Genomic DNA, 27561 nt, shown 5'->3' with positions numbered 1-27561 from the left:
CAATTTCCAATATGGTCACCCTGTTTTCCTTGTTCCCTCCACTTCTGACACACACATCCTCTTTGTCAACCTTTCCTTACATTTCACATAATTTGGTATCTTATAAATTCAAATTCCTTTTAAACCAAGAGTATCATATCACCATCACACAATTTCAGCTGAAATGTTCTAATCAAGTTCCAATTACAAATACATAAAGCCTTAGTATACCAAAACATTCTTCCATATTCATAAAAATTCCCAATATTAGAAAAGCATCAGGTAGGAGTAGTAGGTTTCCAAGGAACATGAGGCAGGAACATTAGGTGGAAGTAGGTGGTAGGAACATTAGGATGGAGGCTATGGAAACACTGTACTAGAATGGACCTCTACCAGTGGCCTGTTAAAGGTGAGGCACTAACAGCTAAGAAGTGGCACTGGAATTCACTAGTTATGGCAAGTCTTTTTGCTGTAACCACTCCCTTGAGGGAGTTTGCTGAGGAATGAGCATCAGAGATAAAGATAGATAGAAAAGCAAATTGATTCTTCTCTTCAACAAATACAACGAAGTCTTAATATAAAACTTTTTTTTTGTGGTAGAAATTTATTTCATATCTGTCTTAGGATCATGGTAGCAAAGAAAAAATACTAAACAGGAAAAAATATTTCTTACATCATGAAATGTTAGTTACAGGAAGATGAACCATCATAAGCCCACAAGACATGTTTGTACCACGAGTTCAGGCTTACAACAAGCCATATCAAATACATCATAGCTTGAATAAAATTTGAATCAACAGAACAGCAAGAAGCAACAAACCGAGCTGTTGATAAAATCCATCAAATACTTGTTGCATCTAAGAAATAAAGCCCCATAGAAAAAACACAAAATATGTTAAGCCATCAACCTCTTCAGATTTGTTGCAGCAGAATGAACCATTATCAAGTCATACCAAATACTTAAAGAGAAACTAAGAACAATCACAGACCCTAGGTATGGTTTGCAATAAATAATAAATTTCCTGAACATATATCTGCCATTTCATATCTATGAGTGATGGAAAAGGGGCATGCTAACTTCAATTAGTGCTGATAAATGATCACTAAGGCATTACCAGACTCCATCTGCATGTGGTTATGCTATGTGAAAAGTCACCTTGTCAAGGCTGTATCATTGTAAATGGAAAAAAAGGAGTACAATCTAGTTCAGGAACTTCTCACTCCAAAGGAGTCCATCACTTCCCTCCTACTGTACTGGAAGCTGCAAGAGCCCCACAGAAGGGTTCCTGGGGTCATATACTCAAAAAATAAATTAATTAAACGTCCACTATTAATAAAAGTTCAATTTTGTAACTGCAAATGTTCACCTAAGACCATCTAATTACTGAAATACAAAATAATACTGAAATATTAAATGTAATTTGGATAAAAACCATTACTGCACGATTACATAAAGCATAACAAATATGCTGAATATCTTAAAAATGCAAGCATGATTTTCTGATGACAGCAGGCAATACTCAAGACTGAAAAGTACTCAGAAAGATCCTTTTTAGGATTGTTGTATATCTGGACAGCATTTCACACTGAATCCTTGATAACCAAAGGTACAGCATGATTACATCATCAATGATCCATTACTGTGGGAAAGTTATAAACACAAAGACTAAAATGTGGCTCATAAAAAATTAACAAGGAAGAGCTAATCATATCAGTATTATTGAATGTAAATGAATGAATTCTGACTCCACTAAGAAAAATTGCTTTTTCTTAAATAAGTCTCTTCATCTAACATGATTACTAACTCAACCACAGAAAAAGCTTTATGATATACTGCATAAACAATCTACAGGTACAGTAATAGGATTCCAATATATTTTAAGGCTGAGTTATAATTATTTTCCTAACTTTCAGACACAATCTTCAGGAGAAGCATGGGTTATCATCAATCATGCTATTCAAGTTTTTTGAGGCAGGGGATAAGGCTTTTTCACTGGAAACTCAAGCCTTTGCAAGACCTGTGGTCTCACTGCTGCAGTCGGAGAAATTCTTCAAACGCCTCTGCCACATCTCCTTCGAGTTCCTCCACTGCTGGTGACCACCTGAAACCATATTGTTGAGCAGCATAAATGTAAATGCGAGAGATGTGGATTTTTTTTCTTTTTCCTTTTTTTTTTTTTTTTTTTTTTTTTTTTTTTTTTTTTTTTTTTTACAAAATCTATATCTGGAAAAAAAGCACTTGCTAACCTAAAAAAGCAACGGGTTATTGGCCTAGTTTTCCTGTATAAGTAATTCTAGATTTGTTACAACCATATCAGGTTTTATAATTATTCAATCAATATCACCTTTTTTTTTCATACTTGATCACCATTTCCCAAGTAGAGAGGTAACGCCACTAACAGGTGAAGAAAAGCCTCATTTGGTCACCTCTATTCTCTAGCATTCATGTGCACGCACTGAAATCACAGCCCCCTATCCACACCCAGGTTGAACAGATCTTTCCATGGCTTAACAACGCTACTTCACATGCTCTGGTAACTAAGTCCATCCATCCATATATTTCCAACTTCCCACTTACATGGAGTGGTACAGATGCATACAGCCTTATGATTCACTCATAAATATCTCTACAATTCAAATCCAGTGTCCTAAGTAATCAAATGCTTCCACTCATAGACAGGTGCTTAATTTTTCCCTTGACATATTAATAATATTTCATTATGTGATACTAAAGTCTCCAATCATACTCTCACAAACAGCATGCATACATCACAAAGAATAAAATTATTATCCTAGCATCTCCTGCAGATATAAATCTAAGCCCAAAACAATTCACTCATTCCATCTGTTCATTCTACTCAACTCCTAATCTAGGAGCATCATTTGTGATATCTTTCATTCTACTCCACCAAAGTTCTGCTGCACACCACAATCATCCCACTCCATTGTCATCTAACAATCCAGCCCCCATGGTTCCATCTGGTTTGACATCCAGTTACATACAGAATCCCACTTGAAATTCTCCCCATTTTGACCCACACTTAAATTGTCCTAAGTCCACCCTAAACTACCATACTTTTGTTCACATTAACTTTTAACTTTTTTTTTTTTTTTTTCAAGCACTCCTAACCCATTCACAAGCCTCTGGAGATTCTCTCTGGAATCTGCCACCAAAGCCATGAAATCTACAAATAACAACTGATTTACTCTTCATTACCCCTATTAGTTTACTGCACTCCTACTCCATGATACAAAGATCCTTTCACTTACCTCCCTTCCTACCCTTTCCATTAATGGATTAAATAGAAACGTGAGATCACCTAACCTATCCCTCACACATAGATACCTTCACTGGGAACATTCACTTTCACATCCTTCCTACTCACAAATGTGCCTTAACTTTCTGGTAAAAATTTCCCAGTGCATTTAGTAACTTTTCATTTACCCCATATATCCACAGCAGTTTCTATAAGGCATCTCTATAAACCCTATGATACACTTTTATCAGGTCCATAAATGTCAAAGAAAAGCAAATCTCTTATTCTGTTAATTTCCAAACACACATTCTTCACTGTAGACAACCAGTCCATGTAACTTTTATCTCTTCTGAAATCAAACTGTTCTTCCCATGCAGATGCTCTCTGCTTATCATCATCCTCTTAATCAGCAGGATGCCTTAACCTTCTGATGAAAACTTTCCTGTGCATTTAGTAACTTTCCATTTACCCCATATATCTGCAGCACTTTCTGTAAGATATCTCTATTAACCATTAACCATATCATATGCTTTCTTCCGATCCATAAATGTCAGATACAAAAGACTCTCTTCTTTGCAAACAACTGGTCCACACATGCTATAAAATCAAAGTGCCCTTTGCAAGCAGCTGCTCTGTGTATTATATCAATCACTCATTCTCATACACCTCATCAGGTATACCCAACAACTCTTTTCATATATATGTTAGCCACTTCCTGCATTAGCAAGGTATGCAAGGGAGGCATGTAATGAGAGGGATAAGTGAAGACTTCAGTTGTGGCCACCTCCTTGATGAAAGTTCCCAAAGGGGTTTGGGCATCACAGATATGGATAGATGGAAGGATAGATAGATAGATAGCTGTCAGGTACACTCTGTAAAAAGGTATCCTCCTGCCTAGGTTCAACAAATTTCAAAATGATCAGTACAACTCTTGTTGTCTCAGTAGGGTAAATGAGACAAATTTCCTAATAACTATGGTAGCCCCACTTTTTTGCAATTACCTGGTGACTGTATCAAAGCTGAAGCCTCAATAAGACCAGATAGTTATCCATAAAACAGCAACACATTTTTAATAGTTACAACAGTAAGTACCAAATAATGAACAATGAACAATACTAATGTCGTTCTCTATTATGCACTGTATAAAATCATGAACTACATTCTAGAACAATACCTATCTCTAAGAAAACTGTGTTTACCCCTGTGGCAAATATGTTCTATCCTTTTGAAGTAACCCCAGGACAATTCAATTCAAACCTTTCAATTTCATTCTCATTAACCTAAATCTTCACACAAAACCACAAATCTAGCTTTCTAGATCATAAAAAACTTATAAATCAAAATCAACTTATATAAGTAAATTTTCTATTCATGAACAAAAGTTTCAGCTCTCAGCCCATGTCACCCTATGCAGGTAAAAAAATATAATTACATTAAAATCTCAATACCACTTCATTCAGATCCCTAGTCCTATCTTAAGCCTGAAACATTTTTCTACTAATCCAGTCTAATCTTTCCTCAAAGACAGTAACAAGATTTGACTTTCTTCTTTTTCCTAACCCTGAATCAATGTACACAGTTCTTTTTATTTACCCAAAGTATGTAACATCATCTGTATCACTTGCAGAATCTTCTGGCTCCTCCTCCACTCGCTGTATCACTCCATCTGGCCCATAATACACTGTTCCTATCTGAAAAGCATTCAAATCAATTTATCAAAAAGATGGATGTAAAGCTATGTGGAATGAGCAAAGTTTTGGGAAAGACACTGTGAAATGCTATCATATTGGAAATACTCTGTAAAAAGCAACCATATTGGAAAAGACACTGTAAAAAGCAATTATATCTTTATTGCAAGGAAACTGATGATGTGAAACATCAATAAAGTGCGATAAAATTTGCATTGATTCCCAAGTGCTTTATGGAGGAATAATCATATGTAGCATAATGATTAATAGTTTTGATACTTATACCTTGAAAATAAAATGCTTAACAAAGGTAGGAAGAGACTGAAAATGAAGGAAACATGAGGTGTTTTAAACAAATAAAAACTGTAATATGGGATAATGGTTTTGCATGGCAGAATGAGAAAAGAGTACCCATGCTAATATTCGTACATGAAGATAATATGGGAATGAGAGCAAAACAAGTGTGTGTCCATTTGAAGTAAATGAATCCGTAGTTACTGTACATCAAAAAACCAATATAAAGCTTACTGTAATGACAAGTCGGACATGCAAGGGGTATCCAATGATTGCCTAAATATAAGCCTCATTTGTTACATTACACTTTTCTTTCACTTTATAGACACATCTATGGTGAACAATCAAAATCTGTTCCTAAACCTAACCAAAAAAATACTCTCCATTGTTGGATTTCAAGTCAAAGTGACACAACAGCTAACAAGGATAGCCTATGTACATAATCTTATACTTACAGGCAAGGTTAATCCTGAGCAAGGCAAACTCACAAAGTTATTGAATGTACTCTGTTTCACATTTAGAAAAGTTTTTATTCTGTCCACAAATATACAATCCCTCCTTGTCACACATAACACTTGACAACACTTAACTCATACAACTCATTCTTCATAACTCTAATTTTCTTGTGGAGAATGCTATATGCTTACCCTGCCCTTGGGCAAAGTGGAAGGAGCAATAGATTGAAGTAGTGGGTAGGACCATTAACCAGTAGCAATAAATAGTAGCTGGTAGGAACATTTACATGTGAACAATAGTTAGGAGGGTGAAACATCAGGCAGAAAAAAAAGGCAGTAATATTAGGTAAGAACCTCTGGAAACATCATGCTAGAGTTTGTCAATGGCCTGTTAAGGGTGAAGAAATATAAGGCTAAAAAGCAACACTTGAGTTAACCAGTTATGAAGACTCTTGCCACGGCCATCTCCTTGAGAAAGTTCCCAAAGAAAATGGGTGTCAGAGATATAGATAGGTAAATAGAAAAGTCTTCATAAATCTCTACATGTGTAATGAATGATAAAATCCAAGTAGTGGATAATCTAGATGCATACAAAATTCAAATATAGAAATATTACATACAACCAACTAAAACTCACAGGAATATTGGAATGTGTAGGTGTACCCGCGGGAGAGTGTGACGGTGAAGGGGGTCCACGACCCCAATTTGCAGCTCTTAATTCTATGACAGCTAGTAAAAGAGAACGAGTCACTGACGCCACAGGAGCTGTCATGGCCACATCTTTCACACTGCACATAACATGGTCCATTTCACTTCTACTGATACAATCTAGAGCACTCCCTGTGAACTGGGAAAAAGAAATTCATATCTAGTTATCACTTCCATTATACAAGAAAGTGCAAAAGATGAAAATAAATAAATAAATTACTTAATATTATAAACTATATTTTTTTTTTTTATTATACTTTGTCGCTGTCTCCCGCGTTTGCGAGGTATGGATTATATGGATTATATGGATTATAAACTAATCCACTGAAAAACTGATCAACTGTAAGTTAAGATTAATGCATAAACTTCATTATAAAATGTTATCCAGAAGGCTTAAATCAAGTAGCACATTTTTAACAACTAACTTACTCATGTAGTTCTCTACAAGCCAACAGTTTATTCCAAGAGAACACATGAACACTTAATGCCATAGTTATACTTCAAAAAGAAAGTAACAGGAGGTCAAGAGAAAGGTGCAGGGGCTAAAACAAGAGAGCAAATGAGTGTTGGAATAAGTGAGTATCAGTAAACTTCATGAAGAATAAGAAAATGTTTTGAAAGAAATATGATAATGAGAGAAAGACTTGAAAACAAACGGGAACATCAATGAAGGGAAAAAATGGGGAAGTAATAACAGGCAGTAATGAGAAGAAGAGGGAATGAAGCAAGTATCTTAAAGGGTTGTTAATTTAGCCTGTAGAGAGGGTGGTAGATGTTGGATGTTGGGGTTGGGGAGGAATGTGAAAAGAGAGTCATGGTATGTGATTTGATGAAAAGAAAAGAGGTAGTGTATGAAGAAACATGACAAGGAAGTTGAAATATAATCTTTAAAACAACTTTCATGAAGTAAAGGCACACACTCGAGTTCTTTTGTATACAGGAAATAATATTAAATAAATAAACTTAACTAACCTTTAAAACCTGTGCAACACATTTTAGGTTGGAGTCTGTTGGCCGTGAAAGCAGTGTTGTGAGCAGCTGACAGAGTGGTACTCGAAGAATGTCAAGTGCCTGACCACATGGGGTGACAAGCTGGGTAAAGAGCTCCGCTAGGAAGAGAGTAAAACCTGACACCCTTGCTGGTTCAGAATGCAGATATACTTCTCTTACATTGAATTCTTCTTGACATCTTCAAAGATAAGATACACAGGAGGAATTAAAAACAACTAATGTATATATTCATACATCATACATATTTGCCATTTCCCGCATTAGCGAGGTAGCGGTAAGAACAGAGGACTGAGCGTTAGAGGGAACATCCTTACTTGGCCCCCTTTTCTGTTCCTTCTTTTGGAAAAAGTAAGATGGGAGAGGAGGATTTCCAGCCCCCTGCTCCCTCCCCTTTTAGTCACCTTCTACGACACGCAAGGAATACATGGGAAGTATTCTTTCTCCCCTATCCCTAGGGATGAATGTATATGTGTATATATATATCATCATTGTTACCATACTTTGTCACTGTCTCCCGCGTTAACAAGGTAGCGCAAGGAAACAGACGAAAGAATGGCCTAACCCACCCACATCCATATGTATATACATACTCATCCACACACACACATATAAATACCTATACATCTCAATGTATACATATATATATATATATATACACACACAGACATATACATATATAAACATGTACATAATTCATACTGTCTGCCCTTATTCATTCCCATCGCCACTCCGCCACACATGAAAAGACAACCCCCTCCCCCCGCATGTGCATGAGGTAGCGCTAGGAATAGACAACAAAGGCCACATTCGTTCACACTCAGTCTCTAGCTGTCATGTATAATGCACCGAAACCACAGCTCCTTTCCACATCCAGGCCCTACAAAACTTTCCATGGTTTACCCCAGACGTTTCACGTGCCCTGGTTCAATCCATTGACAGCACGTTGACTCCAGTATACCACATTGTTCCAATTCACTCTATTCCTTCCAAGCCTTTCACCCTCCTGCATGTTCAGGCCCCGATCACTCAAAATCTTTTTTTCTCCATCTTTCCACCTCCAATTTAGTCTCCCACTTCTCTCATTCCCTCCACCTCTGACACATATATCCTCTTGGTCAATATTTCCTCACTCATTCTCTCCATGTGACCAAACCATTTCAAAACACCCTCTTCTGCTCCCTCAACCACACTCATTTTATTACCACGCATCTCTCTTACCCTTTCATTACTTACCCCATCAAACTACCTCACACCACATATTGTCCTCAAACATCTCATTTCCAGCACATCCACCCTCCTCCGCACAACTCTATCTATAGCCCACGCCTCGCAACCATATAACATTGCTGGAACCACTACTCCTTCAAACATACCCATTTTTGCTTTCAAAGATAACATTCTCGCCTTCCACACATTTTTCAACGCTCCCAGATGGATTTGTATGTAGCATTTATGGATCTGGAGAAGGCATATGATAAGAGTTGATAGAGATGCAATGTGGAAGGTATTAAGAGTATATGGTGTGGGAGGTAAATTTCTAGAAGCTGTGAAAAGTTTTTATTGAGGATGTAAGGCATGTGTATGAATAGGAAGAGAAGAAAGTGATTGGTAGCGCTAGGAAAAGACAACAAAGGCCACATTCGTTCACACTCAGTCTCTAGCTGTCATGAGTAATGCACCAAAACCACGATTCCCTTTCCACATCCAGGCCCCACAAAACTTTCCATGGTTTACCCCAGACGCTAAATTATGTCTGTGTATGTATATGTATGTATGCATTAAAATGTATGGGTATCTATATGTGCGGGCGTGGGCGTTTATGTATATACATGTGTATGTGGGTGGGTTGGGCCATTCTTTCATCTGTTTCCTTGTGCTACCTCACTAACAAGGGAGACAGCGACTAAGCATAACAAATAAATATATATTTTTATTATTATCAGAAAGAATGGCCCAACCCACCCACATACACGTATATACATACACGTCCACACACGCAAATATACATACCTATACATCTCAACGTATAAATACATATACACACACAGACATATACATATATACACATGTACATAATTCATACTCTCTGCCTTTATTCATTCCCATTGCCACCCCGCCACACATGAAATAACCCCCTCCCCCCTCATGTGTGTGAGGTAGCACTAGGAAAAGACAACAAAGGCCACATTCGTTCACACTCAGTCTCTAGCTGTCATGTAATAATGCACCGAAACCACAGCTCCCTTTCCACATCCAGGCCCGACACTACTTTCCATGGTTTACCCCAGACGCTTCACATGCCCTGGTTCAATCCAATGACAGCACGTTGACCCCGGTATACCACACCGTTCCAACTTACTCTATTCCTTTCACCCTCCTGCATGTTCAGGCCCTGATCACTCAAAATCTTTTTCACTCCATCTTTCCACCTCCAATTTGGTCTCCCACTTCTCCTCGTTCCCTCCACCTCTGACGCATATATCCTCTTGGATTTACCTCCCACACCATATACTCTTAATACCTTCCACATTGCATCTCTATCAACTCTTATCATATACCTTCTCCAGATCCATAAATGCTACATACAAATCCATTGTTAAACTTTGTCGCTGTCCCCTGCGTTAGCGAGGTAGTACAAGGAAACAGACGAAAGAATGGCCCATCCCACCCACATACACATGTATATACATACATGTCCACACATGCACATATACATACCTATACATTTCAACATATACATATGAATACATACACTGACATATACAAATATACACATGTAAATAATTCATACTTGCCTTTATTCATTCCCGTTGCCACCCTTCCACACATGAAATGACAACCCCCTCCCCAACATGCGCGCGAGGTAGTGCTAGGAAGAGACAACAAAGGCCATATTCATTCACACTTAGTCTCTAGCTGTCATGTATAATGCACCAAAACCACAGCTCCCTTTCCACATCCAGGCCCCACAAAACTTTCCATGGTTACCCCAGATGCTTCACATGCCCTGGTTCAATCCACTGACAGCACGTCAAACTTGGGATATATATCATACATAATTTTGTTAGGTGTGAGTAAAGCTAACTCACTGAGGTAATAATTTCATGATCTAGAAGCTTTGAAAATCTAAGAAAGACAACCAATCTTAACAAGCAACACTGATATCTAAAGGAATATTCTAGCACTCACAATTCATAAAGTGTACAAACTTATAAAGTCAACCCTCCTTTCTATGAAGTCAACACCCTAAGAAAAGTGTTTGGATAACAAACCAAAATAACACATGTTTATTCAAAGAATACAGGGGAAGCGACATCTTAAACATAAATCACAATAACAAAACAAAAGATATACATAATAACCAATTAATCAATATGCCACAGGTCCTTTGCAACATGATAAGGTTGGGGATGTACAAGAAAGATGAGAAATTGTATGTACTTAATCCATCACAAATAACTGAGAATGTATATGAGCCCCCCCCCCCCTGAAATTTACAGGCACACATCCATTTATATCCCTGGGGATAGGGGAGAAAGAATACTTCCCACGTATTCCCTGCGTGTCGTAGAAGGCGACTAAAAGGGAAGGGAGCGGGGGGCTGGAAATCCTCCCCTCTCTTTTTTTTTTTTCCCAAAAGAAGGAACAGAGAAGAGGGCCAGGTGAGGATATTCCCTAAAAGGCCCAGTCCTCTGTTCTTAACGCTACCTCGCTATCGCGGGAAATGGCGAATAGTATGAAAAAAAAACAAAAAAAAAACATCCATTTATAAGTACTACATATTACCAGTATTAATCTACTAAATATAATTTCATTCTTTTATAGAGTACTTACCTTTGCTACTCTTTAGCATAACCTCTATATCTTAACTTTATACCAGCAAGAATTATGCTAATGCCATTTCTCTGTTTTGTTTACCTTTATAAGTAAACATTTACAGTACTATCTCATAAAATCTTATAAAAATATGATTCCAAATTTCTGTATATCTACCTTGAACATTAAATGCTTTGACACTAGAGGATACCTTAATTACATCATCATCATATTACACTATCTGGTAGGTAAGGTGTAACTGTACATGATAGCAGGGAATGGATATGTCCAAATGAGTTATTCATCTCCTCCTAATGCTACCTCAATTAGGCAGGAAGGGAAGAAAGACTTAAAAATCTACCTACCCCAGCTTCATAGTCTGAAACCTGTATTCACATATTCCCTTTACCAACATACAGGATAAGAAAACATACACACAGAGTAATGACTTGACAAGCACTAAACAAGCACCCGCCCAACCCAGTCTTAATCTCCACTCCACCAGACATTCACAAATTGGAAACAACATCCTCCAGGCATGTAAGAGTTATATTCCTCATCTGTATTCCAGACACCACCTAAATAAGAAACTACACCCTCCAGACATGTACGAGTTTATATTTTCTCATCTGTATTTCAGACACCATCTACCTCTTCAACATTACAATCAGTAACAACATATCCCAAAACCCCTAATGCCCGAGATGCAACTTTCATAATAAAGACACTTAACTCTTACTCAAGTGTCCTGCACTTACTTCACAAAGACTCACACATAACATCAGCATGTTCCTTAACCACTGGTCTCACCCAAAGGATGTAGCCAGCTTCTTAAGGCAGGAGCCTCATTGAAGGGGGTCATGAGGCAGGAAAGTGTAACATATATATAAGAAGCATAAATGAGTACAACTATACATACACCCATGTTAAATGCATGAGCATGAACATAAACCGGAGAGAAAAAAAAACATTAATAATCTTCAATTCCATAGCACTGCATAAATTTTGATAAAATATAGTAAATCCTCAAAGTACCATATTTCTTTGGGAGAAATCCTATCCAGAAATCACACTAAATACATAACTTTTATCTTTAAAACCTAAAAGATGTCCAATACAAACTATATGAGACTGAAATGAATAAACATTAGTGTGTTCACCAGTGCCAAAGAAAAACTGAATATTTTCTTTCTTTTTTTTCATACTATTCGCCATTTCCCACGTTAGCAAGGTAGCATTAAGAACAGAGGACTGAATATATATACTTGTAACAAGATGGGAGCAGTGGTTTCTGTGCATTATACATGAAAGCTAGAGAGTGAGCGTGAACGAATGTGGTCTTAATTGTCTCTTCCTAGCGCTACCTCATGGGCATGCGGGGGGAGGGGGTTGTCATTTCATGCGTGGCGGGGTGGTGATGGGAATGAATAAGGGCAGAAAGTATGAAGTATGTACATGTGTATATATGTATATGTCTATTTATGTATACATATATATATATATATATATATCTTTTTTTCTTTCTTTTAAACTATTCGCCATTTCCCGCGTTAGCGAGGTAGCGTTAGGAACAGAGGACTGGGCCTTTTTTGGAATATCCTCACCTGGCCCCCTCTGTTCCTTCTTTTGGAAAATAAAAAAAAAAAACGAGAGGGGAGGATTTCCAGCCCCCCGCTCCCTCCCCTTTTAGTCGCCTTCTACGACACGCAGGGAATACGTGAGAAGTATTCTTAATCCCCTATCCCCAGGGATAATATATATATATATATATATATATATATATATATATATATATATATATATATATATATATATATATATATATATATTTTTTTTTTTTTCAAACTATTCGCCATTTCCCGCGTTAGCGAGGTAGCGTTAAGAACAGAGAACTGGGCCACTGAGGGAATATCCTCACCTGGCCCCCTTCTCTGTTCCTTCTTTTGGAAAATTAAAAAAAATTGAGAGGGGAGGATTTCCAGCCCCCCGCTCCCTCCCCTTTTAGTCGCCTTCTACGACACGCAGGGAATACGTGGGAAGTATTCTTTCTCCCCTATCCCCAGGGATAATATATATATATATATATATATATATATATATATATATATATATATATATATATATATATATATATATATATTTTTTTTGCTTTGTCGCTGTCTCCCGCGTTTAAAAGGTAGCGCAAGGAAACAGACGAAAGAAATGGCCCAACCCACCCCCATACACATGTATATACATACGTCCACACACGCAAATATACATACCTACACAGCTTTCCATGGTTTACCCCAGACGCTTCACATGCCTTGATTCAATCCACTGACAGCACGTCAACCCCGGTATACCACATCGCTCCAATTCACTCTATTCCTTGCCCTTCTTTCACCCTCCTGCATGCTCAGGCCCCGATCACACAAAATCTTTTTCACTCCATCTTTCCACCTCCAATTTGGTCTCCCTCTTCTCCTCGTTCCCTCCACCTCCGACATATATATTCTCTTGGTCAATCTTTCCTCACTCATTCTCTCCATGTGCCCGAACCATTTCAAAACCCCCTCTTCTGCTCTCTCAACCACGCTCTTTTTATTTCCACACATCTCTCTTACCCTTACGTTACTTACTCGATCAAACCACCTCACACCACACATTGTCCTCAAACATCTCATTTCCAGCACATCCATCCTCCTGCGCACAACTCAATCCATAGCCCACGCCTCGCAACCATACAACATTGTTGGAACCACTATTCCTTCAAACATACCCATTTTTGCTTTCCGAGATAATGTTCTCGACTTCCACACATTCTTCAAGGCCCCCAGAATTTTCGCCCCCTCCCCCACCCTATGATCCACTTCCGCTTCCATGGTTCCATCCGCTGCCCGATCCACTCCCAGATATCTAAAACACTTCACTTCCTCCAGTTTTTCTCCATTCAAACTCACCTCCCAATTGACTTGACCCTCAACCCTACTGTACCTAATAGCCTTGCTCTTATTCACATTTACTCTTAACTTTCTTCTTTCACACACTTTACCAAACTCAGTCACCAGCTTCTGCAGTTTCTCACATGAATCAGCCACCAGCGCTGTATCATCAGCGAACAACAACTGACTCACTTCCCAAGCTCTCTCATCCCCAACAGACTTCATACTTGCCCCTCTTTCCAAAACTCTTGCATTCACCTCCCTAACAACCACATCCATAAACAAATTAAACAACCATGGAGACATCACACACCCCTGCCGCAAACCTACATTCACTGAGAACCAATCACTTTCCTCTCTTCCTACACGTACACATGCCTTACATCCTCGATAAAAACTTTTCACTGCTTCTAACAACTTTCCTCCCACACCATATATTCTTAATACCTTCCACAGAGCATCTCTATCAACTCTATCATATGCCTTCTCCAGATCCATAAATGCTACATACAAATCCATTTGCTTTTCTAAGTATTTCTCACATACATTCTTCAAAGCAAACACCTGATCCACACATCCTCTACCACTTCTGAAACCACACTGCTCTTCCCCAATCTGATGCTCTGTACATGCCTTCACCCTCTCAATCAATATCCTCCCATATAATTTACCAGGAATACTCAACAAACTTATACCTCTGTAATTTGAGCACTCACTCTTATCCCCTTTGCCTTTGTACAATGGCACTATGCACGCATTCCGCCAATCCTCAGGCACCTCACCATGAGTCATACATACATTAAATAATCTTACCAACCAGTCAACAATACAGTCATCCCCTTTTTTAATAAATTCCACTGCAATACCATCTAAACCTGCTGCCTTGCCGGCTTTCATCTTCCGCAAAGCTTTTACTACCTCTTCTCTGTTTACCAAATCATTTTCCCTAACCCTCTCACTTTGCACACCACCTCGACCAAAACACCCTATATCTGCCACTCTATCATCAAACACATTCAACAAACCTTCAAAATACTCACTCCATCTCCTTCTCACATCACCACTACTTGTTATCACCTCCCCATTTGCGCCCTTCACTGAAGTTCCCATTTGCTCCCTTGTCTTACGCACTTTATTTACCTCCTTCCAGAACATCTTTTTATTCTCCCTAAAATTTAATGATACGTTGAAATGTATAGGTATGTATAGGTGCGTGTGTAGACATGTATGCTTATACATGTGTATGTGGGTGGGATGGGCCATTCTTTCGTCTGTTTTCTTGCACTACCTTGCTAACGTGGGAGACAGCGACAAAGTACAATAAATGAATAAATGATTAATAACAAGATGGGCATTCCATGAAGCACTTGCAAAACTTGTGTTCCTGAATAGTTACAGGGAGCAAAAAAAGAAAGGATGAAAATACAGTTTCGAAAAAAAAAGTACTAAGGTCCACTGCAAAAGTTGGAACAGTTTTAGTTTTGAGACAGGTTCTAGGTTGTATATTCATATACGAAGCACTACTCACACAAAGCCACACTAGAGCTATGGGTTTTGGGCTCTTCAATTCTTTAGATGCTAAAAGACACCTGTATAAAGTATACAGTTTGAGGCACCTCAATGAATCTCACTAAACAAGAGCGAATTCCGACAACAAATGGATGATGGATGAAGGACAGGGAGGTGAATAGCAGATTAAGATGACAATGATGGACACAAGGATCCCCTAAGGGTTTGCCATGCTATGTAAACGACATAAACTAATTACACCTTAAAAATATCATACTCTTCCAGGAATGGTTGCTGGAGAAAGCAGTGAAATTTGATGGTATTAGCCTTCAAGTTAAAAGATAGCTTCATTCCTGCATCAAAATGCTTGAATCTCTTAATGACTTCATATTCTATATAAATCCCAACAATCTTTTATCTTTATTTTTTCCTGTAACCATCTTATCAATAATTATGCCGCTTTGTGGGATTTCTGGAGAGCACCATAAAAGCATAAACTATTTAAAAGTGCTATGTACTGACCTTTGTAGCAAGAGACTCCTGAAGGTTGGTCCATTGTGAGATTGTGTAACATTCTTTGACAAATGCTGACATAATCTAGCACCACTATATCTAAAATTCACCTCACCCACACCCTGTAAAAACACAAATTTAACAATTTTATGCACTTTACGAGAAAATCTAACAATTAGATCAAAGAATGCATTATCAAAACGTCATGCAGATAATGACAAGGTTACATGGCATCCATGTTTCAATAAAAGAATACTGGTCATGATAAATGGAAAGAAATGTTGGCAACTTGGGTAGAGAATCAAAATCTAAAACAGCTGCCTTAAAGCTGAATGATGCTGTGCGCAAAAGCAGCATATACAAATCATTACTACAAAAGAAAAATGTGATCTGTGAAGTGATACCTCCTTCTTCCAATCAACAGCTATGTTGTGAAATTATCTTCCTCCTTTCATCATTCCCCTTTCCTATAACCTGCCTACCTTTGAAAGTCAGGTCTACAATACATTTTTGGCCCTGATTAATATCTATCTTCTTTTTCTCTTTCTTTTTTCCTTTCAACTGAGATAATCTTGACTGGGGCATGTTTTTTCAAGGCAATGTCGGTCACTTATTATAAGAACAAAAATCAGAAGACAATGACACTGTATGAAGAGTGATTCTGTGGCTATAATGTCAGTAGTGTGGCCTAATTCTACAAACTGCATAAGACTTTAAAGGTGAGTAAATGAGATATACTATATGACGAAAATCACATTCCTAAATGTTGGAGCTTGGAATGACAATGACTTTTCTTCCAATCAAGGTGGGGAATTGTTCTAATATGCTTGAATATAACAATGTTTAGACCCAGTATGCAATAAACAGAATTACTGACACTTTCTTTATATCAAGCACAAATTATGCTACTATCCCAAACTAGCAGGCAGTGAGCAAGCAAAATCTGAGTCATCTATTCAGCTGTATAATTCATCTTTATACTTGTGAAGTCTCTTAAGTACTTACCAGTACATAGATAACACATATTCTCTACACCATGTGCTGACTAATTTACATTACTTACGATGAAAATTCTCTTTCTTTCTTTCATACTATTCGCCATTTCCCGCGTTAGCGAGGTAGCGTTAAGAACAGCGGACTGGGCCTTTGAGGGAATATCCTCACCTGGCCCCCTTCTCTGTTCCTTCTTTTGGAAAATTAAAAAAAAATGAGAGGGGAGGATTTCCAGCCCCACTCCCTTCCCTTTTAGTCGGCTTCTACAACACACAGGGAATACGTGGGAAGTATTCTTTCTCCCCTATCACCAGGGATGAATGATGAAACTTACCTGCTCAAATATTACTGTGATGAGTTCCTTCATAAGGTAAGTATCTTGCACTTGCCAAGTGAATATTGTTGTTAACTGCCGTGCTATCTGTTCAAATCTGAAAATCAAATTTCGAATACTTTTAACAGACAAAATATGAATGAATTCTTCAGTTCAGTTAATACATTATTCATCATTATCTCTGCTCTGACAAGGCCACTACAGTTGCATTTGAATTAAACAGTAATTTATTTTTCAACAATATCAATTTCTCACAAAGAGTTGTTAGCTTATGAAATTTCAAGTTAGGGCCTAGATGCTTAAAGATGGTAAAGTACAAAGTTTCATTCACATAACAAAAGGGGCATGAAAATACTTTAGACACTACACCTTTTCCCTGACATGTCAGGAAATCTTACAAAATGTATTAAGTATTGTAACTGTGGCTGCATTTCACCAATAAAAGTCGTTACCTTACTCCCTAAACTACCTAATCTATCAATGAATTGCTGAGAAGTGGAATTTATACTTCTTGTTTATTGCTACTTCTTTTACTCATTGATTCCAGTAAGTGCAAACAATACAGGTGGGACATTTATATCTGACACATTTCAAATATTCTATGAATGGGTATAAATGTGATTCTTTTTGCAGATAAAGCCTTCACAATTTGCATGAGGGGATAATAGAATACCTTAGCAAATTTCAAAGCAGTATTGCAGACTGATTAAAAAAAATTCTCGGCTCAACACTCTTTTATGGCTACCCTAATCCACCAACTGGTTCACACTGGAATTTTTCGTCTGGGATTATTATCAAAGAGCCAAGGTTACAAAAGATGTCCCAGATATACAGATGAAATCATAATCAGAACTGATGAAGCTATGGCTGCTACTGGTGGATATACAATAAAGCCAGTAATGGGAAATGTACTATTTCAACACAGAAGCATCAGAAGTGAAGAACAGTGCTGAAAGAATCTGATAGCATGACAATTTCTAAAGTTTGTATTCCACCTTGAAGCTTAAAAACTTGCATTATTTATTTCAAGTCCTGATTCATAAGAATGTAGGTTTTGAAATTTGAGAAAACCTTTCTGTCCAAGACTGTCCCATAAGCATGAGTGATTCTCAATGTGGTTCTTGAAAAAAATTGGGGTCAAGACATTCTAACACTGCCTTTCTGATTGGAAAAACACTGGTTTTTTTCCCATCCATCACCATCCTCTGAATTAGGCATTGCTATCATGCTTGTTTTGGGCCTGCCTTTAGCCAATCATTGACCGTCACACAGATCATATCATTAACCTACTTACCAACAGCAAAACAAAGTTCAAAATTCGCATATCATGAACATCACCCCAAACATGGTCACAGTTGGTGCAAAGAAAGGTGGCTTGAAAAAACGATTGCAATGAAGGGAAAGAAACCAGGATAAACCACTCAAGGGACACCTCCTCATAGGGAGAAGGTTTTTCAAAGTTCTAAACCTATATTTCTCTCCTCTGCAGGTCTACTTTGCAAGCCTGAGAGAATATTCACATGAAGGAGGAGGGTTCAGAGAAAAATTAACATGAAAAAAACAAACCCAAAGAGGGAAACAAATGCCTTCAGAGTTGAAACTGAGCCACACTAGCTAGAATCAGTATCTTCTAAAGGAAGAATCCCAAAAGCCAAAAATGGTAGATCCAAAGCATCTACACTAAGGTACTGTCTGACGACAGTGGTAGATGAGTACCTTGAGTATACCTGGCATAGCCTTCAACCCCAATCAAGCTGTACCATGAAGGCCCAACTGACCAACACAGCCTAGCTGGTCTAGTACACTTGGTAAAAACTTATCCAGGGCCATCTTAAATCTCACTAATGTGCATTCAACAATGCTTATATGATAGCTGCTGCCAATCTGCTGAATGGTTCACTTGGTAAAAAATTATCCAGGGCCTTCTTAACTCTCACTAATGTGCATTCCACAATGTTTATATGATAGCTGCTGCCAATTTGCTGAATGGTCTTGGCCCCCATATGTTCAAAGTATTTTCTCTTTTAATGCAGATTGCACATTATGATTACAGATGTAATATCTTACTAAGTCTTCCAAGCCTGTCATGCTCACTGGGAATGATTTTAGTGTAAGTTAGGGACCATGCCTTCTAGGACTTTTTAAGAGTAATGATGATATACCCCTCCCATTCACAATCCAGAGAGTACAGCCTTAGTAATCTCAGTCATCCCAATACTTTCATTCCTTAACTGCATCAGTATGGGCTATGAAAGATCTAATCTTCAATTTTGTCACCTTGTAGGACGATGTTAGCATACACTAATGCCACTGACAGCAAACACATCACTGACACACTCATTAATTCAACAAATTTCCTTGCAGGCAATATAAATTCAAATATTACTTTAGACTGACCCTTTTTATATATCTACAAAGTCTTTTACAAATCTGTAAATACTTCAAGTTTTCATACTAATAATGAATCAAAAGAATTAAGTTCACTTATCAAATACTTAGGTTTTTTTTTTTTTGTCGCTGTCTCCTGCGTTTGCGAGGTAGTGCAAGGAAACAGACGAAAGAAATGGCCCAACCCACCCCCATACACATGTATATACATACGTCCACACACGCAAATATACATACCTACACAGCTTTCCATGGTTTACCCCATACGCTTCACATGCCTTGATTCAATCCACTGACAGCACGTCAACCCCGGTATACCACATCGCTCCAATTCACTCTATTCCTTGCCCTCCTTTCACCCTCCTGCATGTTCAGGCCCCGATCACACAAAATCTTTTTCACTCCATCTTTCCACCTCCAATTTGGTCTCCCTCTTCTCCTCGTTCCCTCCACCTCCGACACATATATCCTCTTGGTCAATCTTTCCTCACTCATTCTCTCCATGTGACCAAACCATTTCAAAACACCCTCTTCTGCTCTCTCAACCACGCTCTTTTTATTTCCACACATCTCTCTTACCCTTACGTTACTTACTCGATCAAACTACCTCACACCACACATTGTCCTCAAACATCTCATTTCCAGCACATCCATCCTCCTGCGCACAACTCTATCCATAGTCCACGCCTCGCAACCATACAACATTGTTGGAACCACTATTCCTTCAAACATACCCATTTTTGCTTTCCGAGATAAACTTAGGTTTATGACACAAAATCTAAAAAAACATACAACAAATAATTTATAGAAAATATATAGGAAAATCCCTCGATCATGATGAACAATTCTAACCTTGAAAAAACACTCTATGTGTTATACTACATGGTGTCCTATGTGATAGTCCAAAACAGTATTCATTAAATCAATATTCCTTAACAACACCTAGATACATAGTGAAAACATACAGAAAAGAATAAAAAAAGCCTTTAACTAAAACTCTGGATATAAAGAAACATAAAGTGTTAAAAATCATTAGAAGGTACCAGTACAATGAAGAGTCCCTGAGCTCACCTGTTTGGTTTTAAAGTGAGCTGAACAACCAAGTTGTTAACCTGTACCACAACTGGATGACACATGTAGTGAATCTGTGGTTGAGGGATTACTGGATTTGTTGTTACCTATGGGAAAAACTAAATATTAATGTGCAGTATATGAAAAAAATAGCTCCTATTAATGTTAAAATATGATAAAAGGACACCACAGGAATGTGCCCAATATAGTATAAAAAAGGGAACACTAGTGTGTGGATAAGAAATGAAGATAAGTTTCAGTCACTGATTAGTAAAAATGAAAGGGATGCTTTGGAGCAGAGCCTGAAAATTAACTAATTCATATAACTGGCACCAGGGATGGATGAAGGTGAACAAGTATGAGTATGTATATGCATATGTATGTATATGTATGTGTATCTGTATGTATGTATATCTACATGTATGTGCATACACGTACTGAACCAGGGCATGTGAAGCATCTGAGGTAAACCATGGAAAGGGCTGTGGGGCCTGGATGTGGATAGGGGGCTGTGGTTTTAGTGCACTACACATGACAGCTAGACTGAGTGTGAATGAATGTGGCCTTTTTTTGAACGAATGTGGCCTTTTTTTTCTTTTCCTCATGCTACCTCGCTGAAGCAGGGGATAGCGATGCTGTTTTCCTGTGGAGCAGGATAGCAACAGGAATGGACAAAAGCAAGCAAGTATGAATATGTACATTTGTGTGTATGTAATGTCTGCGTATGTGTAAGTGTATGTCGTCATGTATATGTATGTATATGTGCATTAGTGGGTGTTTGTGTGTATATATAATATATATATATATATATATATATATATATATATATATATATATATATATATATATATATATATATTTTTTTTTTATATATATATATGGATTTTTTTTATATATATATATCTATTTATCTATTTTGCCCTGTCGCTGTCTCCCGCGTTAGCGAGGTAGCGCAAGGAAACAGACGAAAGAATGGCCCAACCCACCCACATACACATGTATATACATACGTGTCCACACACGCAAATATATATACCTATACATCTCAATGTACGCATATATATACACACACAGACATATACATATATACATATGTACATAATTCATACTGTCTGCCTTTATTCATTCCCATCGCCACCTTGCCACACATGGAATAACAACCCCCCCCCCCTCATGTGTGCGAGGAAGCGCTAGGAAAGGACAACAAAGGCCCCATTCGTTCACACTCAGTCTCTAGCTGTCATGTAAATAATGCACCGAAACCACAGCTCCATTTCCACATCCAGGCCCCACACAACTTTCCATGGTTTACTTCAGACACTTCACATGCCCTGGTTCAATCCTTGACAGCACGTCGACCCCAGTATACCACATCGTTCCAATTCACTCTATTCCTTGCCCACCTTTCACCCTACTGCATGTTCAGACCCCGATCACTCAAAATCTTTTTCACTCCATCTTTCCACCTCCAATTTGGTCTCCCACTTCTCCTCGTTCCCCCACCTCCTGACACATATATCCTCTTGGTCAATCTTTCCTCACTCATTCTCTCCATGTGACCAAACCATTTCAAAACACCCTCTTCTGCTCTCTCAACCATACTCTTTTTATTTCCACACATCTCTCTTACCTTTACATTACTTACTCGATCAAACCACCTCACACCACATACTGTCCTCAAACATCTCATTTCCAGCACATCCACCCTCCTGCACACAACTCTATCCATAGCCCATGCCTTGCAGCCATACAACATTGTTGGAACCACTATTCCTTCAAACATACACATTTTTGCTTTCAGAGATAATGTTCTCGACTTCCAAACATTCTTCAAGGCTCCCAGAATTTTCGCCCCCTCCCCCACCCTATGAAGTCTGTGTATGTATACGTTGAAATGTATATGTATGCATATGTGCGTGTGTGGGTGTCTATGTATATAGATGTGTATGTGGGTTGGCTGGGCCATTCTTTCGACTGTTTCCTTGAACTACCTCACTAATGTGGGAGACAGCGACAAAGTACAATAATAAATATAAATAATATATATTGTACTTCCATGATTTAGAATATGTCTCACCTGATGAGGCTGCTGAATATTCTGTGCTGGACTTGGAATCTGGATCTGAGGTTGGGGCTGAGGCTGAATAAATGTCCGTGGGATGAATTCTGGGGCTTCTGCAGATAGCGAGACGGTTTTTTTCAATTTTGATTCTTGGGGAGCTGTAATAACAAAAAACGTATTTCAATATCTAGCTATACGCAAACAATGGGTTACAGTTTAAATCTTTCCCTACAACATCCAAATACATCTACACAAAATAAATTTTGCTGTTTCTGATACATTCAGGTTTATCTCATACCTTTCAAAGAAGGCTTTGCTTTACTGCATGATTCAGGAACACAACAAAGACTTTGAAATGTCTGCCATACTTTTAAGCATACTGCCATCCATATCCCTCTTCCCTAAGTTGCAATGTTGGTTCACTCTCCCTCTTCTAGAGGTGTTACATTGGTTTTTTGCACCCAAGAGCTGGCTCCTTGTGTGCCTCACCAATAGGTAAACTGCAACCCATGGAAAGGCCAAATATTTTGATAACTGCTTCTTTCTCTACACAGTGAGGCTTTGGAACTCTTTATCTTCTCACGTCTTTCCCAATAACTATGACCTGGCTCATTTCAAGAGAAAGGATTTTCATTTCCCAAAAAATTCATAATTACATTCCCTTGTCTTTTCTTTTTCTCTTTCACTGTTCTCTATAAATTTCAATTAAGGCCTGTCTTGATCTGGACTTCTGTCCCTGGTTGGAGCCTCCAACATTAAAAAATTATTAAGTGATGCTGTTTAAATTTTTTCATGTTTGTTTTACGACATGCACGGAATACATGGGAAGTATTCTTTCTCCCCCTGTCCATGGGGATAAAAGGTGACTAAAGGGGGGAAGGGGGGTTTGGAAATCCTCCCCCCATTATAATTTTTCCACAAGAAGAAACAGAAAAGGTTTCAAGTAAGATATTCCCTCTAAGGCCAGGTCTTCTGATCTTAACGCTACCTTGCCAACACAGGAAATGGCAAATATGTATGAAAAAAATGACAACTAGAAACTGAGTATGAACGAATGTGGCCTTTTTTGTTTTGTTCCTGGTGCTGCCTCACTGGAGGCAGCAAGTATGGATATGTACATGTGTATATATGTATATGTCTGTGTATGTATATATATGTATATGTTGAAATGTATACATATGTATATGTGCATGTGTGGGTATGTATGTATATACATGTGTATGTGGATGGGTTGGGCCATTCTTTCGTCTGTTTCCTTGTGCTACCTCCCTAACACAGGAGACAGCAACAAAGTATAAAAAAAAAAAATGAAAAAAAACGCAGGGAATACGTGGGAAGTATTCTTTCTCCCCTATCCCCATGGATAATATAATACATTCATTCCCATTGCCACCTCGCCACAAATGGAATAACATCCCCCTCCGCCCTCATGTGTGCAAGGTAGCGCTAGGAAAAGACAACAAAGGCCCCATTCGTTCACACTCCGTCTCTAGCTGTCATGCAATAATGCCCGAAACCACAGCTCCCTTCCCACATCCAGGCCCCACAGAACCTTCCATGGTTTACCCCAGACGCTTCACATGCCCTGATTCAATCCACTGACAGCACGTCGACCACGGTATACCACATCGATCCAATTCACTCTATTCCTTGCCCGCCTTTCACCCTCCTGCATGTTCAGGCCCCGATCACTCAAAATCTTTTTCACTCCATCTTTCCACCTCCAATTTGGTCTCCCACCTCTCCTCGTTCCCTCCACCTCCAACACATATATCCTCTTAGTCAATCTTTCCTCACTCATTCTCTCCATGTGCCCAAACCATTTCAAAACACCTTCTTCTGCTCTCTAAACTACGCCCTTCTTATTTCCACACATCTCTCTTACCCTTACATTACTTACTCGATCAAACCACCTCACACCACTTATTGTCCTCAAACATCTCATTTCCAGCACATCCACCCTCCTGCGCACAACTCTATCCATAGCCCACGCCTCGCAACCATACAACATTGTTGGAACCACTATTCCTTCAAACATACCCATTTTTGCTTTCTGAGATAATGTTCTCGACTTCCACACATTCTTCAAGGCTCCCAGAATTTTCGCCCCCTCCCCCACCCTATGATTCACTTCTGCTTCCATGGTTCCATCCGCTGCCAGATCCACTCTCAGATATCTAAAACACTTTACTTCCTCCAGTTTTTCTCCGTTCAAACTTACCTCCCAACTGACTTGACCCTCAACCCTACTGTACCTAATAACCTTGCTCTTATTCACATTTACTCTTAACTTTCTTCTTTCACACACTTTACCAAACTCAGTCACCAGCTTCTGCAGTTTCTTACATGAATCAGCCACCAGCGCTGTATCATCAGTGAACAACAACTGACTCACTTCCCAAGCTCTCTCATCCACATCAGACTGCATACTTGCCCCTCATTCCAAAACTCTTGCATTCACCTCCCTCACAACCCCATCCATAAACAAATTAAACAACCATGGAGACATCACACACCCCTGCCACAAACCTACATTCACTGAGAACCAATCACTTTCCTCTCTTCCTACACGTACACATGCCTTATATCCTCGATAAAAACTTTTCACTGCTTCTAAAAACTTGCCTCCCACACCATATATTCTTAGTACCTTCCACAGAGCATCTATATCAACTCTTATCATATGCCTTCTCCAGATCCATAAATGCTACATACAAATCTATTTGCTTTTCTAAGTATTTCTCACATACATTCTTCAAAGTAAACACTTGATCCACACATCCTCTACCACTTCTAAAACCACACTGCTCTTCCCCAATCTGATGCTCTGTACATGCCTTCACCCTCTCAATCAATACCCTCCCATATAATTTACCAGGAATACTCAACAAACTTATACCTCTGTAATTTGAGCACTCACTCTTATCCCCTTTGCCTTTATACAATGGCACTATGCACGCATTCCGCCAATCCTCAGGCACCTCACATATTCTAGTATCATCTTCAGAGTATAATATGAAACAGTCACTTATCTCACAGACACAAATTAGACTGAGTAACCATAGGAGAACAAGTAAAGTTTTTCAAGGGACTTTACCCTCTTTCTTTAAAGGTAAGGAACTAAGCCTTGTATTTCCTACTTTTCAAAAAAGAGAATAGTTCACAACATTTTGTTTCATTGTATACCTTTGATGGTCTTCCAACCTTACAGTCCAAGCAGCTAGGTTGGATCACTGGTCTACTTAACAACTAGACACTGCAACCTGCAGTTCCACATAGCCCCCACAACCTGGCTGGTTGATACACATTGTAGAGTATTTATCCAAAGCACTCTTAAACTCCTATTCCGTACACCCGATAATGTTTCTGATGACAGCCAGCAAGGGGTTGTCATAAAAAGTGGCAAATATTGAATAAGTGCCAATGTTGCAATCTAACCTACTCACCCCAATAATTATGGCCAGTAAACTGAGCAAGGAAAACTTACTTTGGAAAGATGTCTGAAATTTCCTTTCATTTGCTACAACGTTAAATATGTATTGATGCTTATACTCATGAGATTCACACCAATATCATAGAAGTTCAAGCATACTTTAAATATGTGCTGGATACCCACTAATGTTGATATTCAAATGTACCCATTCCCCTTTTAGGGCATGGACTGCACCTATTGACAAATGCTCTCATTTCTTCAGCAGATCACACGGTCTATTTCTACTTGGGCAAGAGTGATGACTGAAAGCATTAGTGTATGCTGATTACCAGTAACAAGATCGTCTGAAATACGACGTTTGATCCACTAGGCCAAATGATCGGAAAAATAACAGGGAGTTTGCCACCAGTGACCTGTAGTCGGCAAAATGCCATTCAGTTGGCACCGGTAAGTCAAAGATTATATTGCAGACGTTGGTATAACTACTTCGTAAATTACATCATCACATGAATACAAAGAAGTGAAAATGAAATGTTCTCACCAGCAGCTGTGGAGTTGCCGTTTCTGGCATGCTGTTGATGGGCTGGGGCCCCAGTCCGGGTTACCTCAGGTGGTACATGTGGCCGCCGAAGATCCGCTCGTTCACTTACTTCATTCCCAGGTATTCCTCTCCCACGACCACGCCCTCGCCCAAGCCCTGGTTCCATATCAAACTTTATCAGATATGTCAAATTTCCTTGGTATGTTGACACTGCCTTGATTGTTGTCTTGATCATGCACCTCTGTGACTTCCAGTTTCTTGTTCAAATCTTGACATTTTAAGTTAATGTAAAACTAGCGTCATATAAATAATAAAACAATTGTCGGAATGTCGTTACGTTTTTGGAACATAAAGTTCAGACAGGTATTATGTGCAGTACAGTGAAAAAACTAATTAATGTATTATTAGGACAACACAGTCAGGAAGGTGTAAGGGAAACAACCCCAGGGTTAGTTCCACCAAATATTTGGCTTTCACTTCAACCCCTTACCTCCACTATCAAACTGTAATAAGTGACACACTGGATGAAATAAAGGTATTAAAATAATAAGCATCCATCAAGATAAACAGATGAAAGACACTAGA

The 27561-nt window shown here is 38.6% G+C and overlaps 1 protein-coding gene across 1 annotated transcript; it reads right to left on the bottom strand.

Moving 5' to 3' along the window:
* Positions 1-628: 628 nt before the first annotated feature.
* LOC139755635 (polyadenylate-binding protein-interacting protein 1-like) lies at positions 629-27434 on the bottom strand. Its single transcript, XM_071674231.1, has 9 exons — positions 26977-27434; positions 23018-23160; positions 20941-21047; positions 17482-17578; positions 16164-16276; positions 7354-7570; positions 6311-6520; positions 4830-4927; positions 629-2081 (listed from the first exon to the last, which is right to left on the bottom strand). The coding sequence occupies exons 1-9, from the start codon at positions 27209-27211 to the stop codon at positions 2006-2008; spliced, it is 1296 nt and encodes a 431-aa protein (XP_071530332.1). The 5' UTR covers positions 27212-27434; the 3' UTR covers positions 629-2005.
* Positions 27435-27561: the final 127 nt, after the last annotated feature.

Source organism: Panulirus ornatus, chromosome 2 (assembly GCF_036320965.1).
Source record: "Panulirus ornatus isolate Po-2019 chromosome 2, ASM3632096v1, whole genome shotgun sequence".
NCBI classification, from domain to species: Eukaryota; Metazoa; Arthropoda; class Malacostraca; order Decapoda; family Palinuridae; genus Panulirus; species Panulirus ornatus.
This window is presented reverse-complemented; position numbering and strand designations above follow the sequence as displayed.

Coding starts and splice junctions, on each gene's coding strand:
- LOC139755635 (XM_071674231.1), bottom strand. CDS start 27,211: ATGATCAAGACAACAATCAAGGCAGTGTCAACATACCAAGGAAATTTG. Junction 21,048..23,017: donor ATATTCAGCAGCCTCATCAG/GTGAGACATATT, acceptor TTTTTCCCATAG/GTAACAACAAATCCAGTAAT. Junction 4,928..6,310: donor CTACACATTCCAATATTCCT/GTGAGTTTTAGT, acceptor AATGCTTTTCAG/ATAGGAACAGTGTATTATGG.